A 13,188-nucleotide genomic window follows, 5' to 3' on the forward strand; every position below is an offset into this window, starting at 1 on the left:
AATGTGGGTAACCTGCAATTCACAGGAAAATCAGAGCTGTGCTTAGTGCTCTGGCTGTGAGCCACAGGTTTTTATCAACTCTGCCATATATTTAATAATAATCCCAACTAATATAACTGTGTTACTCTTATTAACCATATAAATATGCAGTCTTCCCCGTTCATTTAAATCCTTAATCTCTTGATCCCAGTAATATCTTCTGGTGATGAGATTTGCAGACTGATCATACACAGATTTAACTGTCTGCTCCATAATGTGAGAGCAGGATCCAAATATTGTCTTGTCTGGACAGAGGTGGGTTCAAACTTGCCAAATTTCCTGGTTATATTAAAGTTCTTCTGAGTTTTGCCTCCTGCATGACCAGAGTTTTCCAGCCAGATGGAAGAAACTGCATTAAATAGCTCCTGTTTTCTGCAGGGGTTTGTGAGATCATTTTACTAACCGGTTGCCTCAGCTATGAATTGTTGCAGAGAGCAGTGTATTGAATGACTTTTCAGAGCAAATCCAGGCTGGTTTAAAGAACACAGAGAGGAGGCTGTTCCATGCTATTTATTTTGAGAGTGGGGTAGAAAGAGGATCTAATGTAAATCTCCCAGACAGTGTCTTGAGAAAAATCCTGCAAGCTGGAGTATTTAAGTGGTTTGGTTTCTTCCGTGCTTTTGTTGGAGGCTTTCATAGGCTGACATGACTGGCAGTGGGTATAGCAATAAGAAACATGAGATGAGCACCATATTCCTCTTTGGGCCAGGCAGGTTACAGAGATGTGGTCTGGTAGTTAGACCTTTGTGTCTGTCCTTCAGGATCTCCTCTAACTCAGTGTGTCACCACAGCAAGTTTAGTTACCTGCATTGTTTTGATTCACCCAGCTAAGAGAGCAGGGCAGATAATGTGTGTCCATTTCAGAACATTCCTTTATGTGTATAAAGTGTATGAAATGTCATATTATTATTGCTTTTCCTCCAGGAGCATGGAGTGCTGCTACCCTGGCAGGTCCAGGAAAAATGCCTGCTCAGTTAATTCATACAAACATCTACAACTGGACATGGCCCACACTTAGTAGCATCATTTTTAGCAGCACAGAGACTATCCACCAATCGCCAATGAAATAAATAGTGGATTTGGTGCATATAGTTCCCTGAAAAGTCTCAGCTGTCCAGTGTTTCCAATCTGACACCTCACCCATACTGACTCTACTCTTCTGCCCTTTACTGTTGCAGTTGGAAATGTGTTTGAACTCACAGATTAAATATCCTGGTGCAGATTCAGGCAGCAGCAGATAAATTTGCCCAGTATAGTTTCTTCCTCTGTTTCAGTAAATGACTTCTTCTTTGGACTGAATGGGTACAGATAAAACTGCATAATTAGGCTAAAATAACACAAGATTATGCCAGCTTCCAGCATCCTTACCAAGCCAGGCTGCTGCACCTGGATTAAAAGTGTGCAACAGATCCATTGCTGCCAGTAGATGCAGCACATGACCTTGCAGAGAAATTCTTTTTGTGTGCTATCTTCTCAGCTGGGAAACTTTTTATAGAAATTGAATTTTGTTAATCTGTAATACGGATTATCTGTGCAAATGAGAGAATTCTCCAAATTAGGGTTTTAGATTTCTGCAGGTTTTATTTAGGAATATTTTGAAATAGCTTGCCAGGAAAGGGTCCAGCAACGAATATTGTCATAGCTGTTTTAGGTCAGAAGCTGTGCTCAGATGCTTCACAAAGCAGGGAAGGGTGGAAGTGGAGGGGAAGCAGATGGGTGCACTCTTATTGTGTGAAATTTGAGTACAGAGCTGTATTCTGGGTTTGATGCCAAATCAGTCGTAGTCTGAAAACGAAACTGTTGGGAGAGGACCAACCCAATACTTCTTTTGAGTAGCATTCCCTCAAGAATTTCTAGTCCTTTGCAGTTAGTGGTCTTAGTATTGCATGGGATTGAATAACTGCACTACAGAAAGTGGAATTACTTAACCCAGTCATGAAATGCAGACAGCTCTAGGATGAGGAGTAACTGACAGGGCTCACAGCACCATACAGCAATGACAGGAGATGGCAGAGAGGCTGGCAATCCCTTCATCTTGTTAAAGGAAGCAATGAGACCTCTATTCTCAACACACAGCAGGTGGGACAGTGCTTCTCAAGGTTCTGTTTGATAGACTGATACACAGTCACCATGACTGATCTGCTTCTTAAATAAGTGCTGAGTTGACCCAGCTATGAATCTAAGCTCTCAGTTTTGGGTGCCAGGCATTATGTATCTGATCCACTATGCCCCTGCTGAGCCTCAAGACTGGCAGCACCTGCTCTTTGGCACTCTGTGGCCTCTGCCTAGGCTGGGTGAGTGCTCCTGGGTTGGCTCTGGAGTGCAGTCCCTGTGATCTTCTCCATTCGAAAGCAAGCACCGCATGCAGTCGCTGTCTGTGGGTAATGCTAGTGGGTTTCTGCTAAATTCTATCCTTCAACAAGTCAATTTCCATACAGTAAATGAAAGAAGATAGCATGTAATCCAGCTAAGCAAACCCCTTCCTTTCCAGATGATAGGGGGTGTTTTTACACTGCTGAATCTTGCAAATGAAGTCTTTAGGGAAATGATCAACAGTGTGGAGTGCTGTGAGACAGAAAAGCTTGGGGAGTGATTGCTGCTTACAGAAGGAGAAGTGGTGTTTGCAGCTCTAGGCTCAGCTTCATGGCAAATGATCTGTTGGAGGGAGGAAAGCAAAACAGCCAGGATAACCTAGCTGAGGTTGCTATTTTTTAGCAAGTTTCTTTTTCTGTTTACGGTACAATAGAATAGACTTTCTTCACGTGGAGCCCAATGGGTGCCAGTCATTAGCTATTGCACATATCCTTTCCTCTGAGGTGGCCCCAGAGCCCAGCACAGGCTGGAGCCAGGCTCACTGCACATCTCTCATCAGGACTGTTTGGATGATCCTTGGGGCAGGCAGCTCTCAAGCCTCTTGCACTGCCTGTGGGAGTTGCACACCACTCTTGCACCTCCCTTTCCCTGTGTGTACTGTTAGAAAGTTCCTGCCTCATGTGGCTTCTTCCTCCCCTGCTGCTCAATTCTGGGTGATGCTCAGTTAGCCCAGTCTGCAGTCCACAGGTCTCTGGATGTGAGGCTGTGGGGAAGAAGAGAGACTGTGGCTCTGTCCAACGACATGAAGGCAATTTTCTGAAAAAGCCAACTGCAACCTTGTGCAGCCACCCATACCCCAGTGTGGGATGACAGAAGCCCCACATCTTTTGGGACTGGCAATTGGTCACACAACTGAGAAGAGGGAATTTGCTATTTCTCATTGGCCTGACCTGAAAGAGAAACTCCTTCTACCATGGAAACTCGTGAGCACACAATCCTCTGGGAGGCAGGAAGGAACAGCCTCTTCAAGCACGAAATTCTCCTGACCAGCCTGGTCTATTAAAGAGAAGTTCCTGCTGTTTTCCTGCTGGCATTGTTTTGAATTATAGTGCAGACAGACCTGCTGTCCTTTACTGGAGTTTGTGTCTGGGTAATGTTTTCAAAGCTGCAGCATTACTGGGAAAATAGGTCAGAAGTATCATCATGGAAAGAGGGAGCATTTCTACTCCAGTATAAGCAGAGCACAGAAAGAGGCACTTGTGTAGCTATAGCAGAGTCAACCTGATGGATAACATCCTATCCAGGGACTGTGCAGGGCTTGATTAGAGAAAAAAACAGCAAATTGGGCTTGCTCACTTGGACCACTAGCTCCCTGCAGCTGTGCACTGCTTGATGCAACAAACCTCAGCCCAAGTTAAAGCTAAGGAAGTTGTATTCCAGATGCAATATTTCTTTTAATGTAATAAATGATCCCACAATCTCCTTTTCAAAAATCCTTTGTCTGTCTTTTGTCCCTATAGGAAGAGTGCCAGAACTATGTCCGAGTGCTGATTGTTTATGGCAAGAAGGTTTTTACCTGTGGTACCAATGCCTTTTCTCCAGTGTGTTCCAGTCGACAGGTCTGTTTTGCCTCTTTTACAGTGTTGGAGAGGGCTGGATACATGCTCTGGGGAAGGGCAGTCATTTGGCAGGGCTTCATGGCTACAGAGAATATGTTCTAAATGTAGCTGACCTGAAATTATTTTGGTTTTCTTCTTTGGGTCCCTTGGGGCCCTTTGGGGCAATGAGTGTATCTGCAGTTGGGGAGCAAAAAGCTTGTGTTATGGGTGAGTTGGATCTGGACAAAATGCTGCTCAGGTAAACCTTCAGGTGCTGAAAATGGGGAATATAGAAAAGCTTAGCTGTGAGTACCTCCTGAGCTGAATACTTATAGGTTTCTTTAAAATAAATGGCAAAACTCCCTTTGACTTCAAGGGAGACAGGAGCAGGTCCAGAGCAATGTTTATTTTTCTGTTTTTTAATGCCAGTATGTATTTGGGAGGTGTCTATGGAAGATTAGAAACATGTGAGAGCAGCAGGAGCACCTGATTACACCGAGTGGGTTGAGGCCTGTAGGCTGGGGAATTACCCTTTGTACAAAGTAGTAGGATCAGTGAGGCTCAGACACAACTTCTTACACTGGCAAGCGTTGGATGTAAAGATCAATTTTTAGTCATCACTGACATTGCATTCCCATGGCTACCTGTTTTTTTAAAATCAAGGCTTTGCTCATGGGTACTCATGGGCAAACTGAATCCTCTACACCAATAAGAAAGCCAGATGCTCTTTAAATTCTCTCTCCTTTTAAATACAGGTAGGAAATCTCAGCAAAATCATTGACAGAATTAATGGAGTGGCTCGGTGCCCATATGACCCTCGGCATAACTCGACAGCTGTGATTACATCACGAGGAGAACTCTATGCTGCAACTGTGATTGATTTTTCTGGACGGGATCCTGCTATTTACCGCAGCCTTGGAAATGTTCCCCCACTTAGGACAGCACAATACAACTCCAAATGGCTCAATGGTAAAGTCATGTGGGTCACATCTGAGCAAGAGATGTATTAAAGTCAGCTTGACAGGCTTGTAAATCTTTCTCTCTCTTTTCATATTGAGATCCAAAGTTGCGATGGGGAAGGGCTTCCGGTGCAATAGCCAGTGCATCTTAGAAGACATTTAAAAGGAGCCTGGATGTATTTCAGAGAAGTTGATGTAGAATATAGAAAGTGGGTCTTATAGGCTATTTAACATATATATGGGTCACTGTTTTATGAGGTGACCAAATGCATCATTTTTGTAAGAAATCCACTGAAAGATTTGAAGATCAAAACCAACTTAAAGCATCATACTGTTGACCCAGTTCTGCAGAGTAATAAGAATTCTCTACTTCCACTGACTCAGCTGAAGATGGTTGGTTTCGGTGCAAGATCAGTCCAAAAAAGAGAAATTTCACGTTATGTTCCATGTGAATCCATGCTGTTGTGGATTTATAGCTATTAAAAGCAGCTCTTTCCCCAATGTGATAATACCCTGCCTCAAGCAAGCTGTAGAATTTCAACCAGTAATCCCTGCACTGAGTCCACACTTTCTGACTGGGGAAAAGCACTTCTTGTCTGAGCAGACTGTAGTGATGGAGACCCCAAATTCCCCCTCTCTCCTTTTACCCAGGTAAGTTGAGAAGTTATTCAGAATCTTTCTGTTGGGTTTCAGGACCTTTCAATTAAAGATAAGAGCAGTGGGAGTGTGCACTCTATGTAGCTTAGTGAGACTGAACTAGGCTTCTGCAGGCATACTGAACTCAGTATGGAGATCCACAGTTTTAGAAAAAGATGTCTTGAGGCAAGACTGTGAATTAGGACCAAGAAACATTACAGCCCCTGTACATTCATTAGGAATACATTCCTCTTGTCTGCACACGAATGAAAGATCCAGAAGGAAGCCGCATTGGAACAGGGGAGTTTAAGAAAGACAAACAGTAACTCAGGTTCTAGTATGTGACTGGAAAAACTAATGTGACTCTTGGACTCTTGGATAACAGCATTGGTGACATTGGAGTAATTTCATTCTGTTCTGGCCACTTTTCAACAAGAAACAGAAAACTTGAAGGTGATTCAGAGAAGAACCATGCAGTGATTTGAAGCTTGGAAAGCTTGCCTCACAGTGAGAGACTTAAGGAGCTCAATTTATTTATCTTTCTGAAAAGGCGATAAAAGGTGTTTTGTTCATGATATGGAAGTACTTACATCAAGAGAAGATTTCAAGCAGGATAAAGTTCTTTAATCTAGCAGACAAGTCGTGACAAGAACCTGTGATTGGAAGCTGAAACCTGATAATGTCAAATGGGAAAAGAAGTGCAGGTTGCAGCTGGGTCAGTCTTCAGTCATTTGAACAAGTCACTGAGGAAAGTGAGGGATGTGAAGCCATGTGACATTGTCCAGTGAGATCAGATCTCCCTTGAAAGATGAGGTCTAATTCACCTGTTAGTTGCAGGATCCGATAATGGAATTACAGGGTGAAATTCTCTGGTTCGTGTTAGACGGAAGGTCAGGTCGGTGATCGCAGTGGTCCCTTCAAGGTGCATGTTTTGTTTGAAGGAGAAAGTTTGACTAGAGATGCTTTGCAGTGCCCTCCCTCTGTACCACTGTGTCTCCCAAACCTGCCTTGCAGTAGCAGCAGCCTGCCTTCCCCTCCACCACAACTCTGTTTTCCTTTCACTCCTGGGATGCAGCATTAAAGGAATTCTGTACTTCCCTTTTTCTTTCTTCCTTTGAGCTTTGCTGAGAAATGAACATTTTAAAAGCACCCTGTATAACCAACAGGGTTTTGGTTTTGGTTTTTTTTGTTTGTTTGGTCAAATATTAGTCATTGGCCAATCTTTTCCCTTTGCCAAAGAAACTGTTAGGATAAAAGACTATACACTTTAAAGCTTTGTTAAATACCCAATTAAAATATTCACTACCAAAGCAATTCCAAGTTCTTTTCAATTCTTGTGAAAATAATAACAATAATTCTAGGAGAAAAAAAGAATTAAGGAGACCTTGTTTCACTACTGTCAGTCTGTGGCATGGTTTTATTTTATGGACATAAGATAGTCTTTTGTGCCTAGAAACTGGAAAGGTTTCATGATAAAAGCCAGATGTGAGACTAGGTTGAACGTTTCAGTGCAGCAGCCTGGGGAATTGGGCGGATGCACTCAGCATATTTAACACATCATAAGGTGCACTTCAGAAGTGAATAGGTGAAGGAGCCCAACGGGAAGGTTTTTATGTTGTAAAATGAGTATAGGTACAGAGAAGTCATGCATATGCAAAGTGTTGAACTCTACTTTCACTGAAATCAGTAGCAGCTTTGCCAATAAAGTGGGGAAACAATGAGGTCTTTCCAAGATCTGAAAAAAGGTACTAGAGCTATATCCCCATATATCATTATTCCCATCTACTGTTTTTATGTCTTCTGCTAACTCCAAACTCCCAGTGGTCCCAGCTTTGACAGCCTGCATAAAGGGAGCTGGCAGTGCAATGCATTGAGCAAGTCAGTGAGCATGGATTGATTTCCAACCTGTATAAATCTCTTCAAATGTTTGTTTTTCAGAGCCTAACTTTATTGCCGCCTACGACATCGGCTTGTTCACCTACTTCTTCTTCCGTGAGAATGCGGTGGAACACGACTGTGGGAAAACAGTGTATTCTCGTGTAGCAAGGGTTTGCAAAAATGATATCGGAGGGAGATTTTTGCTGGAGGACACATGGACAACTTTCATGAAGGCCAGACTGAACTGCTCCCGTGCTGGAGAAATCCCTTTCTATTACAATGAGTTGCAAAGCACCTTCTACCTTCCTGAGCAAGATCTGATCTATGGTGTCTTCACTACTAATGTGTAAGTTGCACTGGTTTTACTGCCCTTCTTCTATCCCCAGCAGTCTGAGACTGACAATATATTGATTTCTTAGACAGTCTGAGCAATCATTTTTGAAAGATCCTTTGGTTAACATGAAGAAATAGATCGGGCTGCGTGATCCATCATGGCAACATAGCCTTTAGGACAGTGTTTTAAATCCATGGTTCATAGATTGCTAGAGTCTGTAAAAAGGTGACTGTGCAGTTCTAGGGTACCTTAATTTTATATAAACTTGGGCAGTGACAGACTTCTGACTTTTTGTAATGACAGTGCTACTTGTGCAGTTCAGAGAGCTGATCTAAAAAATGACCCAACAGAAAAACAGAATTAATTTCCAGCCAGGCTAACTGCCTGGACAATCTGACACAATTGTGTGAATGTCGGAGCTGGCCCATGAGATGGACAAGTACATACACTTGGGAAAGAACACTGGAAGAAGAATGAGGCAGATGGGATCACTACATTGAAATCAACATATATTGCTGTTGAACAATGCTATAAGGGCAAGTTCATGCTGGCCACGAGGTGTTTGACATTTCCAGGGGGGACTGTATCTCCACTACAGACTGTTTCAGGTCCACAAATCAAAAGCAGTGTTAGAACTCTGAGGGGAAGGCATGATTTCTGATACTTCATAATCACCTCTTCTTGGCTTGATATCGAAAAACCTTGTAATTGGAATGATTTAGTGTAGCTGTGAAAGCAGAAAGTAGAAGAGAAGTTAATTAAAAAATATATTAAAAAACTCATAACACACATTTTTAAGTCAGGAAAACTCAAATAACTTTTTCTCTGCTGCCCCAGGCTAGGATGATAAGTTTCAAGCTATAACCAGTCTGCATGGTATTGAGTTTCAATAATACATGTTCTCCAGGGGGGTGTTATCCTGATGTGTAAACTAGAGAGTGAAAATCTGAGTAGTTACTCCACATGGCAAAAGCTCAAAGTGCCTTCCTCATGCTGGGTAGCCAACTTCTTTGGGGTTTTTATGTGCAATGGTGTACTGTGCAATATGAGTAAGGGTCTGTTCCCAAGAAGCCCACAGCAAATCAAGGAAGTGAAGCCCTGCTGATGTACAAGCCTTCCTATTTTAATGTGTCACCTGCTGGTGTGGCAGGGCTTGAACTTCAGGCCTTGAAATCACAAAGCATCAGCCCCAACTTCTTGAGCTAAAGCACTGTTGGGAGTTTCACTGTGAGTCAACAGAGCCCAGGTGTTATTTCTACTCTCTAAGTTCCCAGATGTTATTTCCACTCTCTAAGTTCCAAGAAATAGGTTAAGTGTTTGGTCACCCTCGTCCATCTTCCATGTTTTGTTTCTGCTCCACCTTTGTCAACATCAGTCAAAAGTGAGCCAGTGGAGAAGCAACTAAAAAAAATAAACATGATGGAGCACTGCACCTTGACTGTGGACTTTGGGGAAGATCTGTCCTCAGACTGAAAGGTGCATGAGTCATTTTCTAAAACCATTTAGAGGGTGTTAGCCAAACATCTTGAACACTAACAGGAAACCTGGCTACTGCTTTGGGCACATGAGCTGACCATTTGTTTTTAAATTATTTTTTTTTGCAATTGAAGAAGGTTCTATGGCCACAGCAATAAAGTTTTATCTTTCCATTTGTCCATTCACCCAGCCAAGAACAGAAGTTAGAAAGGAGAAAAATGTTAAGAACTGTATTATGTTTACCAAATTGGTGAAGTTTTCGGACTATGAGGAGTGAGACATAGACTAGCTCTGGTTGGGAGAGTTCTCTTCTGCTGTGTCTGTTTCCCAGGCTTAACATGAGATGTGATGAGTATTACTTGTCTGCTTTGGGTACACTTAAGTCACTCGTCATACATTGGGGATGTATGTTCTCTCTTGGATCTTCTGAAGACAATATAATATGTAACATTTGTGTAATTGAAGAAATTAGTTATTGATAGTAACTGAAGTTAGATCAAATAGTGTTTTGAGCCTACAATATGGTGTTCGTTTGAGAGTTCAAAGAAAAAAATTTTCCAATTTGTCATCTGACTAGAGAAATAATGGTAATTATTCTTTTAACTTCCACTGGGACTTAAATCATGCTGTATGAGCTCTGCATACCAAAGAGAGTTAATGTATGCACCAGTCTGGGTTTCTTTACAATAAAATACCAGTGCATCACAAAATTATGATTTTTTTTTTGTTTGTTTACAGGTAATTTTATTTTGGAAGTTTCATGCTTAATGAATTTAGGGTCATCTTATAACAAAGGGGAAATAGTGGTTGTGGTAACACCCACATATAGATTTATTGCTTCATGTTACATTATACCCAGCTGAATCAGTGAGAAAGAGCTTTTGGGGGAAGCTGCTGCTGAAATATTTAAGATGTTTTTATTAAAATTTTTCTGGGAGGTAACAGAGTCAATGTTAAAACCTCCTTGAACTTAACCCATTCTCTAAAACACCTAGTTAATCATGGGGCGTAGGAGGTGGGAGTTAAGGAGGTTGTACTTCACACCAGGAGAACACAGCAGCCAGCTGCATCAGTTGATGTCACTGGCTTGAGACTGGGATCGAACCTTTCACAAGGAGGGGTGGGAAATATGCCAGGCCACTGACAGAAAGGAAAATGGTCCACAGATTTAATGGAAAACCTCTTTCCTTTCTCCTTTCCAGCAAAGGCAAAGGGCTAAACTATGGAGCCCAGAGCAGGGTCCGAAAAATATGCTTTTTTTTACCAAAGTATTTTTGTTAGACTAGTGGGATTTTATTCTTTCTTTTCCTTTTTCATTTGCTTTCTCATCTCTTTTTTTTTTTTAATGTGTGTGCCTCAAGGCATTTACTTGTCATCCATCATTAGCTTTGTCTTAAGAGCTGCTGTCTGTGAGCATACACTGCGGCAGTGGTGTTCAGACAAAAGTGGAGAAGGGTTTGCCCAGCACTGCTTTGACATGTTCAAAGTGAGCTACTCCATCACTCCAGGGATGGAAGGGGCAGGGGCAGAGAGGAGAATAGGAAAGCAAAGCAGGAAGTTCTTCCTGATGTTGCATTGCTCAGAAGAAATATGCTGTGAAAGAATCTGTTCTTCTGCTTCCCAGCCCAGGATTGTGGAGAAAAGCTTTTTTTTTGTATGCAGGAGAGTGTAATTATTGGTTTAGTAAAAAAAAAAGGAAAATGTTCTTTTCAGAGAATTCAAATTGCTTTAATTAACAGAAAGATACATATAGCAGGGCTTGGGTTATTTAAAAGGCACCATGACAAGTCAGTCTCTTGTGCTAGCCCTATTTTTAGTTTTATTCTGATACAGTTCTCTCTAAATGTAGAAAGTTTGTAGTTTTTCTTTAAAGAAGAAGGGGAAAAAAAGGCAGGTGGGAAGGGCAGAAATGGGAGCAGGTTTGAATTTCCAGTTGCCACTTAGCAAATGTCTCTGGGCCAGTTTCCTTGAGGTGCCCTTACCATATAGGAAGAGTCCTCCAACCCTCTTGAGGCAAAAGGAGCTGAGCTGGCTCAGCACCTTGTAGAAATGGGTCCTCCAGGGCTGAAATGGAACAGCAGAGGCCAACTGATCTATGTCCAAGTCTGACTGGACTGCAGAGCATCCCTAAAACAAATTTCCTTCCAAAGAGTCCTTCCTACAGCAGCATTTCCCTAGCTGTGCCTCCCCTGGATGGTGTGTGTGTGTGTGTGATGAACAGTCTGCCCTGGACAGATGCTGTTCCCATCTGGGAGCAGGAAGAAGTGAACTGTGGTCATTGCAAACAGAGGCTTGCGTGAATTAGCCAGACCTTTTTTTGCATACATGAACATAAAATTAGGTGATATATTTTGTAGCTGAAGAATTCAGGAACCTGTAGGAACAGAATTTCACCTTGAGAAAGACAAAGGGATTAAAAATTACATTGTTTGTAATCAATAATGATAGATGGGCGGTTTAAAAAAACCAAAACAAACATATAACCAGACACAAATAATCCATGCAAATTAAACTGTATTCACCTTTCTTGTCAGAACTGCTTCCATGGCCCTTAAATCACTGCCATTTTAAAACCAAACTGAAATTGTCATGCAAGTCATCTGCATTTTACAGTTTGTTTGCTTATTTATTTATTTATTTTTACTGTGAGCCTGGTATCATGGTACATCTACCTAGCAATTTACATGGATTTTTTTGGAGTGGAGTCTGGTGTCTGTTATGATGAAAATGTCAATGTTCTAATGATTAAATTGATCTTTTTCCTTCCCTTTTCCAGAAACAGCATAGCTGCCTCAGCAGTGTGTGCCTTCAATCTGAGTGCCATTACTCAGGCATTTAATGGCCCTTTCCGTTACCAAGAAAACCCAAGATCAGCCTGGCTGCCAACGTTAAACCCCATCCCTAATTTCCAGGTACTGCTATTGCCCTTCAGTTTACTGCAGTCCCTTTTATGTTCTGTCACTCCAGTGGGTTGATTTGTGTAGGGCTCATTTTTCCAGGTAGACCCACGGTACAGATAAATTGCATTTCTCCACATTTATGAGTGTTTCAGTCTGTGGAACTCATCACACGTTCTTGAGACTACAGGATCCATGACAAAAAAAATGAATGGTTTTACTGATAATAAGAATGTTCTGATTTTTTTATCATAATGAATAATTTAAATCTCTGTTACACTTACCACTGACACATATACTCTGAGAAAGTGATTCTCACTAGGGGACATAGAGACATGTCCCCAGAACCAGAAAGGTTTGAGAGCTGAAGCTGGACAAAGTCAAACTAGAATGGAGACAACCTCTATTTTTTAAACAAGAAAGGTAATTAACCACTGTGACTTTGTAAGGATATGATGAATTTTCCATCACTTGATTGGGCCCCTAAGGCTACCTGTGCTTCAGTGCAAGATGGATGACTTTCAAATCATGGTAGCTCAGCCAGAAGTCATGAACATGTTGCTGCAGTAACTGGTGGAAGAGGACACATGGGGATTGTCACAGGGGTTCCTTCTCAGCTTAAACCCCTTTGGTTTTATGAATGAGCAGCTTCTCAGGATTATCAGTTAAAGTAAATTTGAAAGTTATAAAACAACTTCAGTCGCTTTATGCCCAGATCCACTCAGTGTGGTGCTGAGTCAGTGTGCGACAGCCACAGCAAGCCTCAATCTTCTGAAGCATGAGCCCATTTTACAGGTCAGTCCTTCCCACCTGGGCAGTCCTAGGGAGGATGGACTTGTCTTCCTGTCCTTGCTTCCCATAGTAAATCCTTTCAGCCGGATTATATGCATCTGGCTCTCCTTTATTATGGCGAAGGTGCTGAGACTGCCTGCAAGTGCCATCTGCCTTCAAGCTGGTGGTGTCAGGGACCTTCCAAAAAGAACTCTGCAGTCGCCTGAAATCACAGCAAGAGCAGATGGGAGGCAGGTCCCTGCTGCAGGCAGGGACAGGCTTGTCTT

The 13,188-nt window shown here is 42.1% G+C and overlaps 1 protein-coding gene across 1 annotated transcript in view; it reads left to right on the forward strand.

The window, feature by feature from the left end:
* The first annotated feature begins 2,264 nt into the window (after positions 1-2,264).
* The window catches only part of LOC103802631 (semaphorin-5B-like), a 15,959-nt gene continuing 5,035 nt past the window's right edge, over positions 2,265-13,188 (forward strand). The window contains exons 1-5 of the mRNA XM_009075132.1: positions 2,265-2,333; positions 3,873-3,971; positions 4,706-4,919; positions 7,484-7,769; positions 12,010-12,145. Of these exons, the coding sequence (XP_009073380.1) occupies positions 2,265-2,333; positions 3,873-3,971; positions 4,706-4,919; positions 7,484-7,769; positions 12,010-12,145 (804 nt within the window). The remainder of the gene's footprint in view (positions 2,334-3,872; positions 3,972-4,705; positions 4,920-7,483; positions 7,770-12,009; positions 12,146-13,188) is intronic.

The sequence above is a fragment of the Acanthisitta chloris genome, unplaced genomic scaffold (assembly GCF_000695815.1).
Source record: "Acanthisitta chloris isolate BGI_N310 unplaced genomic scaffold, ASM69581v1 scaffold44515, whole genome shotgun sequence".
Lineage (NCBI taxonomy): Eukaryota > Metazoa > Chordata > Aves > Passeriformes > Acanthisittidae > Acanthisitta > Acanthisitta chloris.